The 24,564-nt window shown below is 36.4% G+C and overlaps 11 protein-coding genes across 11 annotated transcripts; 8 read left to right on the top strand and 3 right to left on the bottom strand. All coding sequences in view use genetic code 12, as the record gives it.

The window, feature by feature from the left end:
• Positions 1-991: 991 nt before the first annotated feature.
• Positions 992-4,432, top strand: CPA2 (carbamoyl-phosphate synthase (glutamine-hydrolyzing); the record flags this gene model as incomplete). Its single annotated transcript, XM_002546125.1, has 1 exon — positions 992-4,432. One exon carries the CDS (start codon positions 992-994, stop codon positions 4,430-4,432), a length of 3,441 nt encoding a protein of 1,146 aa, XP_002546171.1.
• A 1,106-nt stretch (positions 4,433-5,538) lies between these two features.
• On the top strand, positions 5,539-7,185 carry CTRG_00952 (uncharacterized protein; the record flags this gene model as incomplete). The annotated part of the gene is made up of 1 exon (XM_002546124.1): positions 5,539-7,185. The coding sequence occupies one exon, from the start codon at positions 5,539-5,541 to the stop codon at positions 7,183-7,185; it is 1,647 nt and encodes a 548-aa protein (XP_002546170.1).
• A 1,355-nt stretch (positions 7,186-8,540) lies between these two features.
• CTRG_00951 (uncharacterized protein) lies at positions 8,541-11,603 on the top strand (the record flags this gene model as incomplete). The annotated part of the gene is made up of 1 exon (XM_002546123.1): positions 8,541-11,603. One exon carries the CDS (start codon positions 8,541-8,543, stop codon positions 11,601-11,603), a length of 3,063 nt encoding a protein of 1,020 aa, XP_002546169.1.
• Positions 11,604-11,687: 84 nt separating this feature from the next.
• CTRG_00950 (uncharacterized protein) lies at positions 11,688-12,569 on the bottom strand (the record flags this gene model as incomplete). Its single annotated transcript, XM_002546122.1, has 1 exon — positions 11,688-12,569. The coding sequence occupies one exon, from the start codon at positions 12,567-12,569 to the stop codon at positions 11,688-11,690; it is 882 nt and encodes a 293-aa protein (XP_002546168.1).
• A 228-nt stretch (positions 12,570-12,797) lies between these two features.
• Positions 12,798-13,277, top strand: CTRG_00949 (MIND complex subunit; the record flags this gene model as incomplete). Its single annotated transcript, XM_002546121.1, has 1 exon — positions 12,798-13,277. The coding sequence occupies one exon, from the start codon at positions 12,798-12,800 to the stop codon at positions 13,275-13,277; it is 480 nt and encodes a 159-aa protein (XP_002546167.1).
• Positions 13,278-13,454: 177 nt separating this feature from the next.
• On the bottom strand, positions 13,455-14,405 carry CTRG_00948 (mitochondrial 37S ribosomal protein uS15m; the record flags this gene model as incomplete). Its single annotated transcript, XM_002546120.1, has 1 exon — positions 13,455-14,405. One exon carries the CDS (start codon positions 14,403-14,405, stop codon positions 13,455-13,457), a length of 951 nt encoding a protein of 316 aa, XP_002546166.1.
• A 932-nt stretch (positions 14,406-15,337) lies between these two features.
• Positions 15,338-18,280, top strand: CTRG_00947 (uncharacterized protein; the record flags this gene model as incomplete). The annotated part of the gene is made up of 1 exon (XM_002546119.1): positions 15,338-18,280. The coding sequence occupies one exon, from the start codon at positions 15,338-15,340 to the stop codon at positions 18,278-18,280; it is 2,943 nt and encodes a 980-aa protein (XP_002546165.1).
• A 271-nt stretch (positions 18,281-18,551) lies between these two features.
• MGE1 (Mge1p) lies at positions 18,552-19,280 on the top strand (the record flags this gene model as incomplete). Its single annotated transcript, XM_002546118.1, has 1 exon — positions 18,552-19,280. One exon carries the CDS (start codon positions 18,552-18,554, stop codon positions 19,278-19,280), a length of 729 nt encoding a protein of 242 aa, XP_002546164.1.
• Positions 19,281-19,890: 610 nt separating this feature from the next.
• LYS12 (homoisocitrate dehydrogenase) lies at positions 19,891-21,024 on the top strand (the record flags this gene model as incomplete). The annotated part of the gene is made up of 1 exon (XM_002546117.1): positions 19,891-21,024. One exon carries the CDS (start codon positions 19,891-19,893, stop codon positions 21,022-21,024), a length of 1,134 nt encoding a protein of 377 aa, XP_002546163.1.
• A 77-nt stretch (positions 21,025-21,101) lies between these two features.
• Positions 21,102-22,268, bottom strand: CTRG_00944 (uncharacterized protein; the record flags this gene model as incomplete). Its single annotated transcript, XM_002546116.1, has 1 exon — positions 21,102-22,268. The coding sequence occupies one exon, from the start codon at positions 22,266-22,268 to the stop codon at positions 21,102-21,104; it is 1,167 nt and encodes a 388-aa protein (XP_002546162.1).
• A 237-nt stretch (positions 22,269-22,505) lies between these two features.
• CTRG_00943 (transcription factor TFIIIB subunit) lies at positions 22,506-24,485 on the top strand (the record flags this gene model as incomplete). Its single annotated transcript, XM_002546115.1, has 1 exon — positions 22,506-24,485. The coding sequence occupies one exon, from the start codon at positions 22,506-22,508 to the stop codon at positions 24,483-24,485; it is 1,980 nt and encodes a 659-aa protein (XP_002546161.1).
• Between the last annotated feature and the right edge of the window lie 79 nt (positions 24,486-24,564).

The following is a 24,564-nucleotide window of genomic DNA, read 5'->3' as shown; positions in this document are numbered from 1 at the left end:
AAAGCAGAAAAAAAAAAAAAATTTCCTCCTGAAAAATTTTTCCTTAACGTCACCAGCAACCCCCCCGTTTCGTTTTTTTGGGAATTAAACTCGCAACAGTAAAGTATTGTATTCCGTATAACTTGGTACGTGTGTATGTGCTCATATCAGTGCAATTATTAAGGAGATCAGGCATTTCTGATAGGTTCATTCGGTGGTGATAACCACTGTCCCAAAATTCGCGGTTTCCTTCCAAAAACTAGTAATCTAATCTAAATCTGTTTCCCGGTAATTGTGAAACGACACAATCTTTGTCGGTAATGATTCCGGTGTTCTAAACATCCACGTAGGGCTCAATCGTGCCCTTAAGAGATCCAGAATGACAAACACGGTTGATTTCCAGTAACTCCAACAGAGTTATGGTCTCACACAGAGAGATATAAGTTGAAGCTAACACGACTTTGACATCACTGATTTTTCTTTAAACAAGAAACTTCAGCCAACTACAAAGGCACTCTGTCTCGTCTGTTGATCCGAGCCAAGGAGTATAGCATAAATAAAAACCCTTAAATTAGGAGCAGCCACGTGACCCTGGGATGCAAAAGGAAGTGTAAAGAACAAAAGTAAATTAGAAAAATTTTCTTCTCTTTCTTTGTCTTTAGATTTGTCACACAAAAAGAAAATCGCTTATGTTTTTGGATTTTTTGCACGCACACATCTCTCTCTCGCTCTTACAGGCTGAACATCAGCGATCCATTCTTCCTGTTTTTTTTTTTTGTTGTTTTTTGTTTTTTGTTTTTTGATTGTTCATCGCGCTTAGCTCACTGACTCATTACCCTTTTTGGATGGGAAAAATTTTTTTTCAACGTCCTCCCACAATTTAAAAATGTAAAAATTTTTCCTTTTACCTCCTTTTTTTTTTACAACTTTTTCTTCTTTTTCTTTTTCCACATCCTTTTGATCTTTATACAAATACTCTACTTATAATTCATAGTTAGATTTCATAGTCAACATGATAAGTATAAAATCTGCTGTTATCCAGCAATTCAAGATCTCAAAGAAGCACGTATCGTTGCTTCATAAAAATTCATTCTCCATAGCTAGCTATTTAAAGCAACAGCAATTACATTATGCTGGTGGTGATTTGTTGAAGAATTTCACAGATGAACATGCTCACAAGTTGGTAGATGTGTCCAAGGTTCTTGTTATTGGTTCGGGTGGTTTATCTATTGGTCAAGCTGGGGAATTTGACTATTCTGGTTCCCAAGCTATTAAAGCTTTAAAAGAAGCCAACAAGCAATCAATTTTGATTAATCCAAATATTGCTACAAACCAAACTTCTCATTCCTTGGCTGATGAAATCTATTACTTACCTGTTACCGCTGAATATATCACTTATATCATTGAACGAGAGAGACCTGATGGTATTTTATTGACCTTTGGTGGTCAAACTGGGTTGAATGTTGGTGTTCAATTGGACAAAATGGGTGTCTTTGATAGATACGGTGTTAAAGTCTTGGGAACACCAATCAAAACCTTGGAAACTTCTGAAGATCGTGACTTGTTTGCTCGTGCCTTGAAGGAAATTGATATTCCAATTGCTGAATCTATTGCTGTTGAATCTGTTGATGACGCATTGGAGGCTGCTAGAAATGTCGGATATCCAATTATTGTTCGTTCTGCTTATTCTCTTGGTGGTTTGGGTTCAGGTTTTGCTGCCAACGAAGAAGAGTTAAGAAACTTGGCTGCTCAATCACTTTCATTAGCTCCTCAAATTTTGGTTGAAAAATCTTTGAAGGGTTGGAAAGAAGTTGAATATGAAGTTGTCCGTGATCGTGTTGGTAACTGTATCACAGTCTGTAATATGGAAAATTTTGATCCATTGGGTATCCATACTGGTGATTCCATTGTTGTTGCTCCTTCTCAAACTTTATCAGATGAAGAATACCACATGTTAAGATCTGCTGCTATCAAAATTATTAGACACTTGGGCGTTGTTGGTGAATGTAATGTTCAATATGCTTTACAGCCAGATGGTTTGGATTTCAGAGTCATTGAAGTCAATGCTCGTTTGTCACGTTCTTCTGCTTTGGCTTCCAAAGCCACTGGTTATCCATTAGCTTATACTGCTGCTAAAATTGCACTTGGTCATACTTTACCAGAATTGCCAAATCCAGTTACTAAAACCACTACTGCTAATTTCGAACCTTCTTTGGATTATATGGTTACTAAAATTCCTAGATGGGATTTGTCCAAATTCCAACACGTTAAACGTGATATTGGATCCGCTATGAAATCTGTTGGTGAAGTTATGGCTATTGGTAGAAACTTTGAAGAATCATTCCAAAAGGCTATTAGACAAATTGACCCTTCATACATTGGTTTCCAAGGTGATCATTTTGAAAACTTAGACGAAGCTTTGGCCAACCCAACTGATAGAAGATGGTTAGCTGTTGGACAAGCATTATTGCACGAAAACTATACTGTTGATCAAGTCCATGAATTAACTAAAATTGATAAATGGTTCTTGCACAAATTGATGAACATTGTTAACATGTACCGTGAATTAGAAGCTAATGGTCACATTTCCATCATTAATAGAGACTTGATGAGTCGTGCTAAGAAATTGGGTTTTTCTGATAAGCAAATTGGTTTGTGTGTCGGTGCTGATGAATTAGAAGTCAGAAGAGTCAGAAAAGAATTTGGTATTGTTCCATTTGTTAAAAAGATTGATACTTTGGCAGCTGAGTTTCCAGCAAACACCAACTATTTGTACACTACTTATAATGCAACTAGCTCTGATATTGATTTCAATGATAAAGGTACTATGGTTTTGGGATCTGGTGTTTACAGAATTGGTTCTTCTGTTGAATTCGATTGGTGTGCTGTTTCTACTGCCCGTGCATTGAGAGAAAGTGGGCACAAGACCATCATGATTAACTACAACCCAGAAACCGTTTCTACTGATTTTGATGAAGTAGACAGATTATACTTTGAAGAATTATCTTTGGAAAGAGTTTTGGATATCTACGAATTGGAACATGCTGAAGGTGTTGTTGTTTCTGTTGGTGGCCAATTACCACAAAATATTGCTCTTTCTTTGCAAAACCAAGGTTGTAACGTTTTAGGTACTAACCCTGAAGATATTGACAAGGCTGAAGATCGTCACAAGTTCTCTCAAATCTTGGACTCCATTGGTGTTGACCAGCCAGCTTGGAAAGAATTGACATCTGTCAAAGAAGCCGAAGATTTTGCCGATGAAGTTGGTTACCCAGTCTTGGTTCGTCCATCTTATGTTTTATCTGGTGCTGCAATGTCTGTTATTAACAACAAGGGTGAATTGGAAGCTAAATTATCCAATGCTTCTAAGGTTTCACGTGATCATCCGGTCGTTATCTCCAAATTTATTCAAGGTGCCCAAGAAATTGATATTGATGGTGTTGCCAGTGATGGTACTGTTTTAGTTCATGCGGTTTCTGAGCATGTTGAAAATGCCGGTGTCCATTCTGGTGATGCTACTTTGGTTTTGCCACCACAAGCTTTATCCCAAACTTTATTGGATCGTTTGAAAGAAATTTCCGACAAGGTTGCTGAAGCTTGGAAGATTACTGGTCCTTTCAATATGCAAATTATCAAGAATGATCAAAACGGTGCTTTAGATGATGCTAATTGTGAGTTGAAGGTCATTGAATGTAACATTCGTGCTTCTCGTTCTTTCCCATTTGTTTCCAAAGTTTTAGGTGTTAACTTTATTGAAGTCGCAGTTAAAGCTTTGATTAAAGAAAATGTTCCAGAACCAGTCAATTTAATGAACAAGAAATACGATCGAGTTGCTACCAAAGTTCCACAATTTTCTTTCACCAGATTGGCAGGTGCTGATCCATTCTTGGGTGTTGAAATGTCATCTACTGGTGAAATTGCTTGTTTTGGTAAGAATTTGACTGAAGCGTACTGGACCTCTATTCAATCAACTATGAACTTCCATCTTCCAAAACCAGGTCAGGGTATCTTATTTGGTGGTGATTTGACTAATGAAAAATTAGGAAACGTAGCAAAACAAATTACTGGATTGGGTTACAAATTTTATACTGCTAGTGAACCAGTTGCAAACTACTTGAAGAACTATGTTAATGAAGTTGTTGAAATTATTGAATTTCCAAAGACAGATAAGCGTGCTTTGAGAGAAATTTTCCAAGATAAGGAAATTGGTTGTGTTTTCAATTTGGCAAGAGCAAGAGCAGAAAACTTGTTGGATGAAGACTATGTTATGAGAAGAAATGCCATTGATTTTGCTATTCCATTGTTTAATGAACCAAATACTTCATTGTTGTTTGCCCAATGTTTGAAAGAAAAGATTGGTCACAAAGCTTCCTTTGATGAATTACCACACAAGGTTGAAGTACCAGAAGAAGTTAGAAGATGGAGTGAGTTCATTCATGGAAAGCCGGTCTAGATTTATTACTAAAGTTTTAGAAGAATATACAAATTGTACAATGATAGAAAAAATAAACAATAATAAAATGAAAACAAAAAGAGAATTTATACATATATAATAGTAAACGATAATAAGAAAATATACAGATACAGTTCTTAAAACTTGATCTAATTCCCTCTAATTGCATGCTTGTTTTTCTGCTTTAGTAACCAAAGTTGATTAATTATACTACAGTAGAGGAAGATCTGTAGTAAATACAATAAACGATTTGAAGGGACGGGGATGGAATATATTGACTTATCAAGAATCGATCAATATACTGCTATCAACTATTTTGACCAATTAGTCAACTTTATCCGATACACATATATTTATGTGGGGGATAGTAAAAGAAGATAACGGTAAAATATGTCTTAACGCCGGGATACAATTCCCCCCTGCTCTTCAGCTTTTACACTGTTAGTTCTCTACCAAGATTTTAACCGAATTTGTTAATCTATAACCATTAGAGATAAGAAAATGTGTTTCATTTTTTTTTTTGTTGATAAGGAAGCATGAATCCAAATTCTTCAACATGGTGCGGATTTTACATAGGGGATGCAATTGCGCTTTCGAAATGCAATGTCAAAAATATATCAATTTCATTATTGACAAAACTCTATTTAAATTAATTGAAACGTGTGTTGAACTAAAACTTCACAGAGCATATTACTGTTCGATTAAAAAGAAATAATAATAGTCATATAAAAAAAGCAAATAAAAATATCACATATTGTGTCACACCACTAGTTGAAATTCATCAATATTTCATCTGTATGTGTGCGAGTGTATTTTTGTGTGTGGTTGACAATTTTTGTTGCAACGTCATTGTTCTTGATGTCATGAGCTCTTTTTTTCTTTTGGTTTTTAAATGTGCGATGGGCCCCTTAACGCTTTTCCTCTTCGGGTATATCATAGCGTTTAGATAAATTGAAGTACTTATCAACAGATTGTAGATAAGGTTTGAATAAATCAAGAGTAGGAGAAGAAGACTATTTAAGTCGACCATTTTCCAAAAAAAAAATAAAAAAAGAAAGAGTGTTACATCTTTGGAGAGACAAGCACAAATTAAAGAAAAGCAAAATATGATAGAAATTGATAACCTTCTGGTAGATATGGTTCCAGGGACTGTTCATTTGGTTGATATGCATGGGAACCTAAATGTCAAAAAGAAAGGAGACATTATTTTACAACCACAGCCTACTTCTAATCCAAATGATCCGTTAACATGGTCAATGAGTAAGAGAATTTTTCAATTTGCAATCGTCTGGATATGGGGGTTCTTTGTTGCAGTAGCTATAAATTGGACTGGTCCACTTTACGGTATATGGGAAGAACAGCTCGGAGTCACAGTCAATCAATTAGGTATATCTGTGGCCTTAGGATTTTTATTTTTGGGTTGCGGTGTGTTGTTAATTCAACCAACTGCATTGAAATTAGGTAAAAGAGTCGTATACATTGCAGGTACAATAATTTGTATTGTGTCTTTAGCTGTTGGATCTCAAGCCACTTCCATTGATTCAATATATGCTTTCAAGATTCTAGTTGGGCTTGCAGCGAGTCCATGTGATAGTTTAGTTGAGTTAAGTGCCACGGATTTGTTTTTCCAACATGAAAGATCAACTGTGATTGCCCTGTTGGTACTTGCCTTGTATGCTGGTTCATTCATAGGTCCTATTATTGCTGGCTACATTGTCGATGGGATCGGTTGGATTTGGTGTTTCTACATTCAAATAATTATTTATCTGTCCTTTTTTTTGGTGCAGTTATTTTCCATGGAAGAAACTACCTTCAGAAGACATCTTGATGGAGAAGAGCTTGAAGAAGATATAATTCAACAAATAAGATCAACTGAAATAGAAGGTACAAATAGAAATGCCAATGACATAAAGGGAACAATAGAAAAAATAGCATATGATGAAGACCTGGAAACTTCAGGATCAATAACAGTCTCAAGAAAATCATATGTGGAGAGAATGAACTTGGTTCATACCGATCAAAATGATATAAGAAGTTGGTTATGTATATTTTACAGACCGTTTTTTGCTTGGTATTTTCCAGCATTTGTATTTGGTGGTATTGTATATGGAAGTCAAATGATGTGGTTGCTGTTGGTTGCCAATACCCAAGTGTTGATTTATGGCTCCGAACCCTACAACTTTTCTGCAGGTAGTGTTGGATTGACGAACTTGGGGAGTTTGGTAGGAACCGTGTTAGGAACTTTTTATGGTGGTAACTTTGTTGATTGGCTCTCTATTAAATTAGCAAAAAGAAATAAAGGGATCTTGGAGCCTGAGTTTAGACTCTGGGCAATGGTTGTACCCACTATTGTTAATGCTTGTGGTTTGTTAGCTTATTGGCTTCCTTGTGCTAGTGGCAAATCATGGGCATATTCAGTGGTTCTCGGTCAAGGTGCCATGGGGTTTGCAATGAGTAGTTCAGGTAGTATTTGCATTACCTATGCAGTTGATTCATATCCCAAATTGGCAAGTGAAGGTATTGTTCTTATGTTATTCATAAGAAATATGATTGGAATGGGATTTTCTTTTGCTATTCTGCCATGGATTGAAAGAAACGGACTTACAGTGACAACTTGGTTAATGTTTATGTTATCAGTTGTCATCAATGGAAGTTTTATTATTTTAATCATATTTGGAAAGAGACTTAGACGCTGGACTGCTAATGTTTATGAAAAGATTTCCAACCCAGAATACGGTGAATTATTCAAATGACTGGTTCATGGAAAAATTCATTCCAATAATAAAAATTTATATTTTCGATAGAGTATAGAAATAATACATGTGTTTTATCAAAATAAAATCGAAATTTATTTTGAGATTTGCTCTTAAGTAATTGGGAATATTTCCATCCAAAAAGGGTAATGAGTCAGTGAGCTAAGCGCGATGAACAATCAAAAAACAAAAAACAAAAAACAACAAAAAAAAAAAACAGGAAGAATGGATCGCTGATGTTCAGCCTGTAAGAGCGAGAGAGAGATGTGTGCGTGCAAAAAATCCAAAAACATAAGCGATTTTCTTTTTGTGTGACAAATCTAAAGACAAAGAAAGAGAAGAAAATTTTTCTAATTTACTTTTGTTCTTTACACTCCCTTTTGCATCCCAGGGTCACGTGGCTGCTCCTAATTTAAGGGTTTTTATTTATGCTATACTCCTTGGCTCGGATCAACAGACGAGACAGAGTGCCTTTGTAGTTGGCTGAAGTTTCTTGTTTAAAGAAAAATCAGTGATGTCAAAGTCGTGTTAGCTTCAACTTATATCTCTCTGTGTGAGACCATAACTCTGTTGGAGTTACTGGAAATCAACCGTGTTTGTCATTCTGGATCTCTTAAGGGCACGATTGAGCCCTACGTGGATGTTTAGAACACCGGAATCATTACCGACAAAGATTGTGTCGTTTCACAATTACCGGGAAACTGATTTAGATTAGATTACTAGTTTTTGGAAGGAAACCGCGAATTTTGGGACAGTGGTTATCACCACCGAATGAACCTATCAGAAATGCCTGATCTCCTTAATAATTGCACTGATATGAGCACATACACACGTACCAAGTTATACGGAATACAATACTTTACTGTTGCGAGTTTAATTCCCAAAAAAACGAAACGGGGGGGTTGCTGGTGACGTTAAGGAAAAATTTTTCAGGAGGATATTTTTTTTTTTTCTGCTTTCAGTCCAAACTTCACTCTGTGAAATAATCTAAAGATAATTAATTTAAATAAAAAAAAAAAAACTGTCACCTTGACGAAAACAGCCAATTTTGACCTTGCACTTTAAGAATTGAATATTTCGTTGTCTCATTTGTTTGATTTGTTTATATTTATTAATATTTATTTGTCATTACATTATTGGCAGTTAAGTTCTACATTCATAGCATTCACCAAACACAACTTTCTACTAATATAAACAAGGTTTTGAAAATTCACATTACTGGGCATTTTCCTCGTTTTCACTTTCTAACTTCTTGTGGAAACCAATACACTTTATTTATTTGACTTTTTTGACTTTTTTTTGGTTTTTGTTCTTGAAGCCAACTTGGGGCCGAGTTTTTCTTTGATATAAAAGCAATGAGTTCCCCCTTCCGTATTCAGAATGACGGCAACAATAATAGCAACAAGCCAGCCAGTGCCACACTTGACGCAGAACACCACACTTACGTTTCAGACGAACAAGCGGCGACAGGCAGAACCAGAAATTATTCCATTAGTGAAGCATTCAATATTAACAACAATAGCAACTTTGACATTGGTGGCAGAAGTTACGTCAGTATGAGCTACCGACCAAGTTTGCTTGCGAATATGAATTTTCCCCAGGTCAATAGTGGGGCCGAAGTCCACGAACAAACAGCAGGCTTGGCAGATATTGGGGTCATAGAAGGTGGTGAGAATGATAGTGATGATGCACAATTGCAGGATCTACCATTGGAGATGGGACAACCGTCGTTTAATGAGTCTGCAACAGAAGAGTCCACAACCCCGTTACTTGGAAACTCACCCACAAGATACTATGGACAATCACCACAACACATTGATGAATCGGAGATTGGATTTGGAGCATTAGGGGATGAAGACTATGCGAGATCACCGCCACGCGTCTCCGGTCACGATCATAAGAAAACCCCAGAAAAGCAACCACAGCCAAGCAAGTTGCACCACTACTTGTTGCAACCAATTCGTTTCATACCTGGTGTCTTTCTTGGAACATTGCTCAACATTTTGGATGGGCTTTCATACGGGATGATCATGTTCCCAATTGGTGAAACCATCTTTTCGTCGTTGGCGCCAGCAGGTCTCTCGATGTTCTACATGTCATGTATTGTCAGTCAGTTGGTCTACTCGCTTGGGGGTTCCGCCTTCAAGGCAGGTATCGGTTCTGAAATGATTGAGGTGACACCGTTCTTCCACACCATGGCGGGGTCCATTGCGAAAGAGTTGGCTGGCTCTAGTGATGATGCTATAATAGCCACCACGATCGTCTCCTATGCCATATCTTCCATCGTCACCGGATTGGTGTTCTTCTTGCTCGGTAAATTGAGATTGGGAGTGCTTGTAGGGTTCTTCCCACGTCACATATTGGTCGGGTGTATTGGTGGTGTTGGGTATTTCTTGGTTGCCACAGGTGTTGAGGTATCTTCCCGATTGGAGGGTGGGTTGTCCTACAACTTTGAGACGTTCAAGTACTTGTTTTTCAACCACATCACGTTGTTGGAATGGACAATTCCGCTTGCATTGGCAGCAGTGTTGGTGTTGCTTCAACACCGATTCCACAACTCCTTGTTGGTTCCATTGTATTTTATTTTTGTTTTCATCGCGTTCCATTTGGTGGTTGCTGTTGTGCCGCAATGGAGTTTGAATACAGCCCGTGATGCCGGTTGGGTGTTCCCGTTGGTCGAAGGCAATGAGCCGTGGTACGGGTTCTACAGCTTGTACAAGTTTGGTGTTGTTGACTGGCTCTGTATCTTGCGTCAACTCCCGACTATGTTGGCGCTTACCTTCTTTGGTATTCTTCATGTCCCAATCAACGTTCCAGCATTGGCGGTTTCTGTTGGCATGGATGAGATTGATGTCGACAGAGAGTTGGTAGCACACGGGTACTCGAATGCAATCTCGGGTTTGGTGGGATCGATCCAGAATTATCTTGTCTATACCAACTCGGTGTTGTTCATACGTGCCGGTGCGGACGACAGGTTGGCCGGTGTGATGTTGGCCATTGCTACAGCTGCGATTATGATGGTCGGCCCTGTGGTTATTGGGTATATTCCTGTTTGTGTTGTCGGTGCGTTGATCTACTTATTGGGGTACGAATTGCTTAAGGAGGCGTTGTACGACACCTGGGGAAGGCTTCGCAAAGTTGAGTACACCACCATTGTTATCATTGTTGTGACCATGGGGGCCGTGGACTTTGTTGCTGGTATTGGTGTTGGTATCATCCTCGCGTGTTTGTCGTTTGTCGTTGAAGCTGGCCGAACCCCAGTGGTGGAAGGTATCTACACGGGAAGTGTTGCTCGATCCACAGTTATGAGACACCCGAAACAGCAAGAGTTTCTTAAGCACGTTGGTGATCAGATCTACATTATCAAGTTGCAAGGCTCGCTTTTCTTTGGTTCCATTGGTGGTGTCGAGAAGGTGATCAAGAACTTGTTTGAGGAGGAGAAATTCAGTCTCAACCCTATTTCGTATTTGATAATTGATATGAAGGGTGTGATTTCCTTGGATTTCTCAGCCGCCGAAGGGTTCCGACGCATTTTGAATTTGACAAACTCGTTCAAGACCCAGTTGATCATTTCGTCGGTCTCGGAAGATGACGACATTACCCAGGGCTTGCGCGATGCTGGGTTGTTTGACAATGGTACAAATTCGCCGATTGAGTTGTTCAGCAGCTTGAATTACGCATTGGAGTGGTGTGAGAATTCGTTCTTGAAGACGTATAAGAAGTTGAAGAAAACCGGATTAGACGCACATAGTAAATCCAAATCTGTTCCTACCTCGACCGGCACGAGACAGCCACAATTCCAGTCGCCATCTTCATTTGGAGCCAAGTTGTTTGGTAAATTTGGAGAGCTCGGAACCACGCCTCGAAGCAACCAGGTTTTGCAGGCGGCCAGTAAAACGGTGTATGATGAACACAAGACACAGAGTAAGTTTGAGGTTAACAAGAACTCGCTTTTCCAGAAACAGCCATTGTCATTGATGATGATCACATTCCAGGGTCTTTCTAAGAAGGATGCTGAGTTCTGGGCCAAGCTTGCACCATATTTTGTCAAGGAGAAGGTGCCTGAAAACTATCAATTTTACGATACAAAGACAGATGATCCGGCATTCTTTATTGTTGAGTCCGGTTTGATACGGTCCGTGATAAAGTTTGAGAGTGAGGGGAGAGAGTTGCATAGTAGTATTTTGCCGTTGGTGGCGTTTGGTGATATTGACGATGCTTCGGAGTATAGACAGATAACATACACCACGGTGAGTGATTCGGTGGTGTGGAAACTCAGCAGGGCCAAGTTGCACGAGATGTTGGACAAGCAAGGGGCACAGGGCCAGGATTTGTACCATGAATTGTTGGAAGTTGAAGCCAAGTTGATCAGAGACAGATTTGACACCATGACTGCTAATTTGATCATTGCTGGGTAATATCGTTGAACTACGTAGTTTGTCATGTATTGATAATATATATATTGAGAAGAAATAAAAGTAAATCTTGATGTAAAATTGCATCTACAATAAATCATCATCATCTTTAGCGACTACTGAATTCTTGACTTTCAATAACAATTGTGTCTTCAACTTGTCAAGCTTACTAAATTGATCATAATCAAAAACTTTGTCTGAAAATCCTTCGACATCACCTTGATCAATGCTATCAAGGATACCTTGAACCAACTTGTATTCTCTGGATTGAGCCCAACTAGGATCGTCTTGAAGGAATTGGTCGGTTCTTTTGTTTGCTTCAATAACATCATCCATACACAAAACACACAATATGACCTTAAAGAAATGATCTTTTAAACTCCATCTTGATGAAGAGTTACCAAGCAGATTCTTTATTATGTTATTATATAATTCAACAGCTTTCTTATAGTTTCCATCAAGGGCAAACAAATCAGCACATTTCAAAAATGCCTTGTTTGCAAGAGCCTCAGCATGATCAGTAGTAAAATAATCACCAGCTTGTTCATAACTTTTGGCAGCACTTTCATTATCATTTACACTCTCATAAAGTTCTGCTAAATCCATAGTAAAATTGGCTGCTCTTCTAAATTGACCATTTTGAGTCAAGAAAATATGGATTGCTTTAGATAAGGCTGAAATTGCGTCTGATGGAGAAACACCTTTAAAACATTTATATGCTTCAACCAAATGGTTGGCACAATCATTATGGTTTCCTAAACTTTCTTGAATTTCTGCAGCTTTCACAAATTGAGCACCTGCCTGGTTAAAATCTTTCAGTAAACGGTACAGGTTTGCTGCTTGAATGTAAAGGTCTGTAGCATCTTCCTTTCTCATAGATGAAGAAGAACCTGATAAAAACAGAAAAAATCCCAGTTGTGGTTTAAGTAGTTTTTCAGCTTCTGCTATCAATGAACGAGGATCTGACATAGTTCGAAATCTCTGGGTGAATATTTGGAGGGCAATGAAAGAAAAAAAAAAAAAAAAACTAGATAAAGAGTGGGACTTAAAAGTTGCCTGGTTAATTCGTGTTTTTTTTTTTGTTGGAGTTTTATTGAAAATCTTGAACACATCGACACGACATTGCTCTTTTTTTTTTTGTTTATTTTATTTTTGTTTTTGTTTTCTTTTCACTTGCTTGTTCGGATATCACCAATAATGTCAACTACGAATACCAAGAACTATGATGCCGTTGAGAAAGTGAGGTTTGAAAGATTAAGATTGGTTGCTCGTAGGGCATTGGAAGAGCTGATCAAAAAATCATTATTTATAGAACAAATGAGTACGTGCTTCCCAACATTGGTGAATTCAGAAGATGGATTGATATCACTAGAGTCTGCCGTTTCCCAAATGTCAGGATTCTGGCATTCAAATTCACTAGATGAGTTTGATCTAATATACAAAGAAAAAGATATGGAGTCGAAGCTAGACGAATTGGATGAAATTATAAAACACGCACAAGACAAGAAAGAAGCTGGTGAAAAACCTACAAATATTGATCAACTTTCACCTTTGGAACTCGTGGATTCGACAATAATAAGTAATAGCAATGTTGTTCTAGATAATCTTCAAAATGGATATATGATCAGTTGTGTGCAGAAAACTTTGACCTTCACAAAGACTTTTCAGAAATGGTGACTGGTGCCAATGATATTATCGATTCGATACAGACATCTATGGACCAGATAAAGAATGGAGTCGGTTCATTTAATAACGACGGTTTACAATTTGACAATTTAGTTAATATTGAAAAATAATTAATCTTACTATGTACAGAAACGAATATTTACATCCCTATTTTTTTTTATTTTTGATCTATTTGTTGCCAGTCAAAATTTCGTAGTTTCTCTTGGCCAAATCATTGTATGCAGCAATTCTATTCTTAAGATCCTTGATCTTTTGGTTCTTCTTAGCAACACTGTTGGTTTCTCTAACCAAAACTTTGTCGCCCCAAACTTTAAAGTCTTGCATATATTGTTTACTCATGTTGAATTCTCTAACGACAGCATCGTCTGTTAAACCCAATTTGGCAATGGTATAATAATACTTCTTTGGATCTTGTTTCTTCAAGTACTTCAAGAGCCTTTGTCTATGTTGCACAAGTTCTCTAACATTTTGAATATTGATTTTGTCCTTTGGCATGTTCTTCACTTGTTGCATACCGTAATGTATTTTAACAGTTAAAATACCAGCTTGAACTTCCGGAGAGGCAGTGTCACCAGAGTCTCTTTGCATTTCTTCACGAGCAAATTTGATGGCCATCTTCTTTCTGTCTGGAGTGTTGGTATTCTTCAAATTAAGTATAGTCAAGACAGCACGTTTTTTGTTTTCTTCTGTTTCAATAACAGATTCACGCAAAGCTTCATTGTTTGATGCATTTTCAAGTGCAATTTTTTCAGCAGCATACAAAAGCTTTTCAAATTCAGCCCTGTCAATGCCATAAGCTAAAGTCAATTCCTGGTTGTCAACCTTTTCCATGATCCTTGGAATAAAAGTACATTTTGAGTCCCCCAATACTGGATCAACTGTAAGTGGAACATTTTTGACTTCGTATTGTTTCAAGGTATTAACATCTCTAATAATTTGCTTTTTCATTCTCTTTTCTGTTCTTCTTAATCTTCTTTCTCTACGTCTATTGGCACCTGGTTCGGTAAATTGGGTTGCGGCAAGTTTCACATGAAAACGAGGCACAGCACTTGATGGTGCAACTGTTTGGTTAAGCAATGGACGTCCAAACGATAAGAATCTATTTGTAGTTTTGAACATTACTCTGAGGTGAATAGTACTAACAATCCAAGGGGTGTTGTTTGAATGATTCTTAGCCCATAGAAATGAATGTAAAACGAGAGTAAAAGAAAATTTTTTCAATCTTGATTTTCGGTTTATTCGTCATTGTGCACGACCAATGAGTTTGGGACTATGTTCGAGCATAGATAAAGAGACTTACACCGCTTATTAGAATTAACTGTTCAGAAATCACTTAATGAGTTTCTATATTATCAGGTATTATTCTTGGTTTTTTTAAAAAAAAAAAAAATATTAAAAGTTGGTATATACGGGAATCGAACCTGCACTTTTTTTCTTTATTTTAAAAAAGCAAATCAAGAGCTGCTATCTCCACTTGACTAAAAATAATATTTTAGAATTTTTCTCCAAACCTCCAAATCTCCCACTAAAAAACATTGGATAATCTTGCATGTTTTATATTTCGTTGAATATGACATTTGCATTAAATAAAACGTTGGATTTTATGTTAAATTTCTCTGAAAACTATTGGAAATCAGTCAATATATGGATTTGCTGTTTTAATTAAAGATTTAAAAGGCAATTAAATTGGATTGATTTGTTCTGGGATGATCAAAAAATTTTCTACAAATTTGGTACAAAATTTTCTACAAATTTGGTACAAAATTTTCTACAAATTTGGTACAAAATTTTCTACATGTATCAATAACTTTACAAAAATGGCAAGAGATATAATAAAAACTAATAACCCATCCACATGTATTCACCAGTCAAAATAGAAATCCATTGATTGCAGTGTTAGACGAAATACACGTTAGAGATCTTATGTAATGAAGACGCGTTATAAAATTGGACAGAGAGAGAGAAACACGGTAAAAAGACTTTTCGAAAGAATTTTTTTTTCTTTCTTCACAATTGCATAGACCAAATTATATTTCAATCCAACTCCACATATGAATAAAGGAAATAGTATATGTCGACTTGAGAAGTTGACTCAACTGTATTTAAAGAATCACAGGAAGAATGTCTTGAATGAGATAGTTGATATAGTATTTTCAGGTGAAGCAAAAGATCAATGTTTAGACTTTTTAATCAGGATTGGATTTGCTCGATCCATGATTTCTAGGCTTGCCTTTGATGGAAGGAAGGAAACTGTCAATTATTATAAATTGCTACTTGCATTGGTTATGCATGCTTACTATGGACCAAATCATAATGGAAGTCTCTTTGATGAATTGTTTGGTATTTGGATGGAGTCTGACAACAAATTCAAGTTCATTAGTAAATTAGCAGAGTTTGCAGTTGACGAATTTATTAATGATACTGACTTTAAAATCAATATTCTACAAGTATTTTCCAACTTCATTGTGCATGACATGTATAATATGTTCATTGATGAGTACTATGATTTTGAGATTCTCACATCATTATATAATCCAACCGTCGCTTTTGATGATGAAGAACTTGCAAGGATGTTTCTTCGTCCCTTTGGCTTACGTGACGAGAAAGCAAATCTGTGGATGCTTCGATTGATTACATCATTTGGGGGTGATAGCCAGACAAGTGTTACTGATTGGCAGGTTGCAGTGGCAAAGTTCTTCCAAACTTGGGTATCTAGTCGTCGTCATGCGAAATCTGTTATGATGTTATTAGAAGCTACTAAAGCAACATCATATTTTGCTGTTAAAGCAACCAAAGGGGCAGCTGGAGCTGTTACTTTTTTAAAATTTGCTATGGATGATTTCAGCGATTTTGAAGATTTGAAAATAGCGTTACAGAAGAAATTTGACGGTCACATAAACCTCATGAACCAGCTTGCAATGATTAAGTCATTGCATGATTGTACAAGAGATAGTTTTGAAAAGTTGCTTCTTGATAATTTGAGTTTAAATGATGCTAAGCAATTGCTTGACATGTTTATTCTGCGTGAAAAGCAAATGAACTTTGCTACTTTAAAATATTTCACAAACGATGTTGACATGAAAAGGTTTTATATCGATATCGTTTTAACTCCATTCTTCAGTTATATACCATTTAGAGATGTAATATGGAAAAACTTTACTGAGACGGAGTTAGAAGATCTTCCTCGTTACATCAAGTTTGCATCTAATTACAACTTTATTTCTACTTTCTTTAGTGACGTTCAAAATGAAATGCTGGATGAAACCAAACGTGAGATATTAGAACATTTGAAGCTGATTGCCAAAAGAGTCACTGTAACCGGACCAAATTCTTTTAGTGGTAACAGTAAATACTTTTGGAAAATCAAGACTATTCAGAATATTAAAGCAAAGGAGTATCAAATCGACCTTGACAAAACGAATTCAAATGATTTCAAATATGCATTGGCTGCTACTTTGTGTCAACCTAGTAAAACTTCAGAAACTAAAAAAATAGGTATTGACAAGTTGAGAATTGGTAGAGTTGAAAAGTCCAACAACAACAGTTATACTTTCAAATGCGAGAATCTTGACGATTTGGGATATACCCATTTGATATTTTTGCCAAATACTGATAGTTTGAAGGGAAGTGATGTTTGGAACTACCTGAAACGCTTAAGGTTTTCAATGTTCCCTGAAATAGCATTTAAAATAATGTCATCCCCGATTGATAATGATATCGATGGAACAAACGATACTGATTTGGTTCAATTAATGTCTGTTTCGAAACATGCTGACATCCACAAAATTTTACCAGATTTATATTCTCCTAGAACGATAGTTGTCGTTCCAACAAAGGAGTATCTTGGACAATACAGCGACCTCCCTTTGATACGATATGGAGATGCAAAGTCTGTTGATAAATTTGTGGAACATGTGAATGCTTTTTTTGAAAATATTCAGAGATGTGCAGGAATAGAGCAGATTAAGCAATTGAAGGAATTCATTTCATTAGAACAACTTGATCAAGTCATGAATCAATTCCTCCAGGCCTGGACAACTGCTGCAAAAGATAAGGCGCAAAATGGTGTCGACTTCCCCATTGATTTTCAAAAGATTACAAGTGAACCAATCAGTGAGCCAGAGGATTTTAAGAAAGTTACTACTAAAATTGTCAGTACCTTTTCTTCCGTTGCTGTATGTTGGGCCGTTTCCAAAGCACCACTTGTTGAAAATACCTGGGAATTTATTTATGATAACTTGTCAATTATGATTACTATGGATGATTTAATCCCACTAATTGAGAACCTTGAAAAAGTGAAGTCTTTTGTATTTGTCAACTGTCATCCATCTGTGTTCATGATGACATACCTATTTGTCGATTGGGTGGAGGAAAACCCCGGAAGTATGAAAATAATTGGAGGTAAACTTCAAGATTATTTTCTTTATAAGCATTCTAAGTCTATCGACAAACCAGATTGGAGATCGGAAATCGAAACAAAACCTAAATTCAATCCTGGTTTCATGAACAAACTAGAAGTGATATCAGTTAAGGATCAAGTGGAAGAAGCTGAATACTGTGTATTGTTGTACTACTACATGAAGAAATTAGGGTATCCAACTGAATTAATTGGAATTTGGACTTCATGTCAACGTCAACTTGATTTGATTAAAGAAGTGGCCGAGTCTTTACTCCCATCGTCGATAGATCGCCCGAACGTATTATTCAACAAATCAGGAGTTAATGATTATATTCATTATAAGTATTCCATCATTTCGTTATTTACTGACTCCGAATACAAAGAATTAACCCTTACAGGAGAGTTGGGAAACTACTATGTAAGTGCAAATGCTTCAACAGATAGGGCTTGTTTTTTTAAAATGCCAATCCCGGCTGAGAATCAATTACATGTAATCACCGGAGAAACTTATAGTTGCAAGGAAAGAAATAACCACGAGCAAGTTATCGTTAAAGATTTGCAACAATTAAAAGAACTAGTCAATAGTTTGGACTGATTTTTTATAGTTTCATTAATGCAAATTATTCTAAAATAGAACCATCTGGTAGCGTAGGGTGTTATTGTTTGTGCTCGCAGCATTTTTTTTTTGTCTATACTCAGTTGAGGTCCGTTCCAAGACGTTCCAAAGGGAAAATTTTTTTCTTTTTCCTTCGCTCCTCACTCACCGTGAAATTTAGAATATTGGAATTTTTTTTTTGTTTCTCTTTACTTAATTTTATTGCTTTCGAACTGTGAACTTTAAAACATAGATATCTACAAATACTACAATGCAAAGAGCTTTATTCAACACATTGACAAGATCATTTGTCGCTCGTAATGCTGTATCTGCATCAAGAATTGTAACTCCAGCAGTTTCAGTTACCTACCCACAAAGAATTGCCGTTCGTTTCAACTCATCTTCAAACAATGCTGCCAAAGAAGAGCCAAAGAAAGAAGAACAACAAGAAGAATTAAAAGAAGAGGTGAAGACTGAAGGAGAAACAGCCGCCGAAGAAGTTGATCCAGTAGCCGAATTGCAAGAAAAGTTAGAAACCAAAGACAAAGAATTGGCTTCTATGAAAAACCATTATGCTAGAGCAATTGCTGATTTCCGTCATTTACAAGAAACTACCAAAGTTGAAGTTCAAAAGGCTAAAGATTTTGCTTTACAAAAATTTGCCAAAGACTTGTTAGATTCACTTGATAATTTCAACTTAGCACTTGGTCATGTTAAAGAAGAAACTTTGAAAACTAATGCTGAAGTTAAAAATTTGTATGAAGGTGTCGATATGACCAAGAATGTTTTTGAAAAGACCTTAAACAAGTATGGTATCAACAAGATTGATCCTATTGATGAACCATTCGATCCAAACTTACATGAAGCTACTTTCCAAATGGTTCACCCAGACAAACAACCAGGCACTATTTTCCATGTCCAACAAGTTGGTTACACCTTGAACGAAAGAGTTTTAAGACCAGCTAAAGTCGGTGTTGTTAAGGAATCAGATGAAGAATAGATTTTAAATGTTTATTAATGACTTGACATGAAGACAATATTTGTTTTATTAGAACGAAGAATGTGATTTTCTTGTACATAGATGTGTTTCCTTTCTCTTCTCCTTCTTTTATTTTTACTATTATTATTAATGAATGATTAAATCTATCTGCTTGCCAGCAGTTCATGTATATTTGAATTTAGTTTGCCTGTAGTGTATCCGTGCTTTTTGAGATATTCATGGTGTAAGTGACTAATCTTTATAGGTTTTCATGAAAGCCATATTGATGATTTGAGGTGCGCCGCAGATTGACCCGAATTGGATATAATAATGACTCAGCGAACAAAATTGCCTTATTGTACAGTGAGCAGACTCACACAGGAAAAAATTTTTTCTTCTCCTTCTTGCTGTGAGTTCTCCTTATCGCTTTACCACTCAGTGTGTGTGTGTGCGTACTCCAGATTGTTTTGTGACAACTGGTGCGAAACCGGGGGTATTAAAGAGGATCAAAAAATTTTTCAAAAGTTTTCATTTCATTAATTCTTTTTAATCTTTTCTATTTTCTTTTTCTTCTTGTTATTTAATTGGTACAATTACCTTATTACATTATATCATTATTTAGAATAGCACAATGTTAGCTGCTTCAAGATCATCAATTCGTCGTTGTTTTTCTACTTCAGCCACTGCCTTAAAAACTTTAAAAATTGGTTTGATTCCAGGTGACGGTATTGGTCGTGAAGTCATTCCAGCTGGTCAAGCTGTTTTGGAAAACTTACCAGCCAAACACGATTTACAATTTGAGTTCGTCAATTTGGACGCTGGTTTCGAATTGTTCAAAAAAACTGGTACTGCTTTACCAGATGAAACCGTTGATGTTTTAAAGAAAGAATGTGATGGTGCTTTGTTTGGTGCTGTTTCTTCCCCAACTACTAAAGTTGCTGGTTATTCTTCACCAATTGTTGCATTGAGAAAGAAAATGGGATTATACGCCAATGTCAGACCAGTTAAATCTGTTGAAGGTATTGGTAGACCAGTTGACATGGTTATCGTTCGTGAAAACACTGAAGATTTATACATTAAAGAAGAAAGAGTTTACAAAAAAGAAGATGGTACTAAAGTTGCTGAAGCCATTAAAAGAATTACCGAAACTGCTTCCACAAGAATTGCTAAAATGGCTTACGATATTGCTTTACAAAGAGAAGCCGTTAGAAAAGGTTCTTCTGCTAAACAACTCCACGACAAACCATCTGTTACTGTTACCCACAAATCCAATGTTTTATCACAATCTGATGGTTTATTCCGTGAAACTTGTCGTGCAGTCTACGATGCCAACATCAATGAATACGGTGGTATTGAATATAAAGAACAAATTGTTGACTCTATGGTCTACCGTATGTTCAGAGAACCAGAAATCTTTGATGTCGTTGTTGCTCCAAACTTATATGGTGATATTTTGAGTGATGGTGCTGCTGCATTAGTTGGATCTTTGGGTGTTGTTCCATCTGCTAATGTTGGTGACAACTTTGCCATTGGTGAACCATGTCACGGTTCTGCTCCAGATATCGAAGGTAAAGGTATTTCCAACCCAATTGCCACTATTAGATCAACTGCTTTGATGTTGGAATTCATGGGTTACCCAGAAGCTGCTGCCACTATCTACGAAGCTGTCGATGCTAACTTGGCTGAAGACAAAATCAAAACTCCAGATTTAGGTGGTAACTCCACTACTCAAGATGTCATTAACGATGTCATCAGAAGATTCTAAAAAGAAAAAAAAAAAACCAACTAATATTTAGAAATAAATTAATATATATATATAAAAATATAATTTTTTGCGTGTATTTAATATGGTTTAAATCTAATGTCCTTTTTACTCTTCTTCTTATCCTTTTTATCCTTCTTGCCTTTCTTGTCTTTTTTATCCTTCTTGTCCTTCTTATCCTTTTTAGACTTTTTCTTTAGTTTTTCAGCCAGCGAATCTTCCATTACAACGTCAACAGATTCGTCTTTGTTCGTGATAGGACGAACTTCTAATATATGTGGCAATTCCCAAAGTTTGATGTTACCATCTTCTCCACATGTGATTACCATTTTAGTATTGGACAAAACTAACAAGTCCCGTACTACTTCCTCACCATGTGCACCTGGGAAGCTAATCACACTTGATATATCAAAACTTTCACTTGATGGTTCGAATGGTAATAATGATAATGAATTTTTTGAATTAGAACCATATGCAGCATATCCTTCAGGATTTACATCAATAACATATTCATTATTTGGCCAAAGTTCTCTAGTATCCTTAAGATCAGTAAATTTCGGCTTCACCAATTCTTCATAGTTTGTATCATTTAAATCGTGAAACATCAAACTTTCCATATGTGTCAATATCGAGATTCTTGAATCTGAAATAAAATGACACGAATGAACAGATGCATAATTTATCACTTGATGTAGTGATTCATCTTCATCTGGCTGGTTTAAATCATAGATGTTGACATAACCATCAGTGGAACCTGACATTAAATAATTACTAAGAGTTGGGTGAAATTCCAAAGCAGTGATATCATCATGATGAGAATCAATGAATGATCTAACCACTTCATTAGTATTTGTTATATCCCATATGTGTAATTCCGCATCAACACCCACAAGTTCAGTACCAGCAGCTAAAAGATTATCTTTGTATGCCAACGACAAAAAAGTTGAATTCTTGCTATTAGTCAAAGTAACGATTTCTTTTTTATTCTTTATATCCCAAATTTTGACACCATCACTAGAACATGATGCAATAGTGTTTTCATCAATCTTTACAATATCATTGATACTTGATTCATGTGCCTTGTTAATTGTGGATTTTGGGTTTGAGACTAAATCTGTGATTGAAAATTCAACCAAGGACCCATTACTGCTCGATGCAATAAACGTACTATCAGTCAATTGGACAATCTTCAATATCCAATCATCATTAGTAAATGGTGACCATGTATGAATAAGTTTTGAACTCATATTCAATGTGTGCTGCAAGCGATGAGGTTATGGTAATGAAGTACAGAACAGTGAAAAAAAAAGAAAAATTATACTGTATCAAAAGAGAGCTTTCCCAATAAAGCAGAGAAAGATGAATTTACTTTCACGCTAACAAGAAACAAAAAACAAAAAACAGAAAAAAAAAAAAAAAATTCAAACCTTGTTTATCTTTATCTTTTTTGTCAAGTTGCTCCATAACACAACCATATAATTAACATGAGTAGTTTAGTTAAAAAAGGTGGAACACTGTTTGCTCCAAAAATTAAAAAGATTGTCAGAAAGAAACAAACTCCAACACCAGGTCCTTCGCAAAGGCAATCTCAAACTCCAAAACCAAATCAACCTGCAACACCACCAGCTACACAGATCACCAACAAAGAACAAGACGATGAGAAGAATACAAGCAAATCACAAGAAAAAGATATAGATAACTCTATAAAAGAAAGTAACATGCAACTTGCTTCACCGGCCAGTACTCAAGTACAAGAACAACCAAGCTTTAGAATGACTTTATCAACGGCATCTCCCCAAAAACCAATTAAAAATGATACTGATATTGATCCTAAAGATAAAAGTGCACCAAATGAAAATGCCATTGCTAGCTCTTCTGAAGACGAAGATGATAACGAAGACGACGATAATAATTTCAAACCACCAGTTGATTCCAATACAGCTCGAAGACAATCAGTGACTCAAAGAAGAAGACTATCTAGCATAAATCCACCAGGTGGAAGAAGTAGATCTGCATCCATCTCACTAAATGCAGACCCAAACCATATTCCAGCTAAGATAGGAATCCCAATTGGAAAACCAACAAAGAGAAGAAGATCACTGGCCCAGAACCGCGCGACAAAGAAGATTGCACTTACTGCAACACCAAAGGTAGCAAAGCCAATTAATATTTCAATTTCTGATGCTCCAAAGGTAGTTGACAAAGGAGCAGAATCGAAAGAGGAGAAACAGCGCCCGGTCAAAAAGTCAGATAAGAAGGGTGTTAGTGATGAGTTCATTGTTGGTATTGATCCCGTCACACAGAAATTGACAAAGTTCAGACGAAAGGGCAACTCCGCTGTGAGATTGAAAAAGGAAGAAGGTGATACCATAATTAAAACAGAGGATGGTGCTATCAAGAAGGAAGAAGGAGCCGAGAAAACTACACCAGAAGTACCAGAGGAACCAGAGGGATTAATCACAACGATCACAAATATTCATCAAATTCCAAGCAAAATTAAAGACGAGGATATTGAACTTTTCGGTGAAGTTGATATTGATCTTGAAGAAATGACTATGGCAGAATTGTGTAAACCGACTATACAAATCGGGAAAGTTAGTTCAAACTTTATGTTGGCAAAGGAAGCAACATACGAGTTGAGACAAAAAAGAAATCAAAGAAAGAGAGATAGACAACTTGCTAGAGCTGAAAGAATATCACTAGAGGAAGCTGTGAAGAAAAACGAAGAAGCGAGAAGACAAAATGGAGAGGTTTTTGTATCTAGTTCAGAATCACAGCGTAAACCAGACGCCTTGTTTGATGAAGATCCTCCAGAAGCAAGCTCATCTTTGAAATTAGTGTTTAATGCCGATGGTAAATTGGGAGTTAGTGAAGAATCTGCAATAGTTGCCAAACCCAGAGCTGATGTCAATACAAGATCAGTTGAAAATTCCAATCCATTTGCTAACCCTATTACATCTACCACGTATAGTAAGCGTGTGCATACCGATAAGTGGACTCCTGATGAGCTTAATCAGTTTTATCAAGCTTTGAGTATGTTTGGTACAGATTTCTCGTTGATATCACAATTGTTTCCTTATAGATCTAGAAAGCAGATTAAGCTGAAGTTCAATCTAGAGGAAAGAAAGTTCCCAGAAATTGTTGAATTGGCTTTGAAAAGAAAACTTCCTGTTGACTTCCAAGAATATTGTAAGAATATTAAGAATGATATTAAATCGTTGGAATATTATAATGAAGAGTTACGAAAGGTCAGAATTGAGCACGAGGAAAGTATGAATGCTATTGTATTAGAAAGAGAAAAGGCATTGAAAGAAGACGCCGAGGCAAATAGACGAAGAGAGATTGAAATCAGAACCGGTGCCAAACCAATGACACGTGCTGAAAAAGTCAAAGAATTGAGAAAGAATGAAATGGTTGTGGGATCAATTGATGATATGAAGAGACAAAGAGAAGTTGCTGAATGAATGTATCACATATAAAAGATGTAGAAAATATATGTATTGCTACCATTGTTAGCGTACCAGAGTCAAATAGAAGAACTAG

This window comes from Candida tropicalis (assembly GCF_000006335.3).
Source record: "Candida tropicalis MYA-3404 genomic scaffold supercont3.1, whole genome shotgun sequence".
Classification (NCBI taxonomy): domain Eukaryota; kingdom Fungi; phylum Ascomycota; class Pichiomycetes; order Serinales; family Debaryomycetaceae; genus Candida; species Candida tropicalis.
Note: the sequence above shows the minus strand (reverse complement) of the source record. Positions and strands in the feature narration are given on the sequence as shown.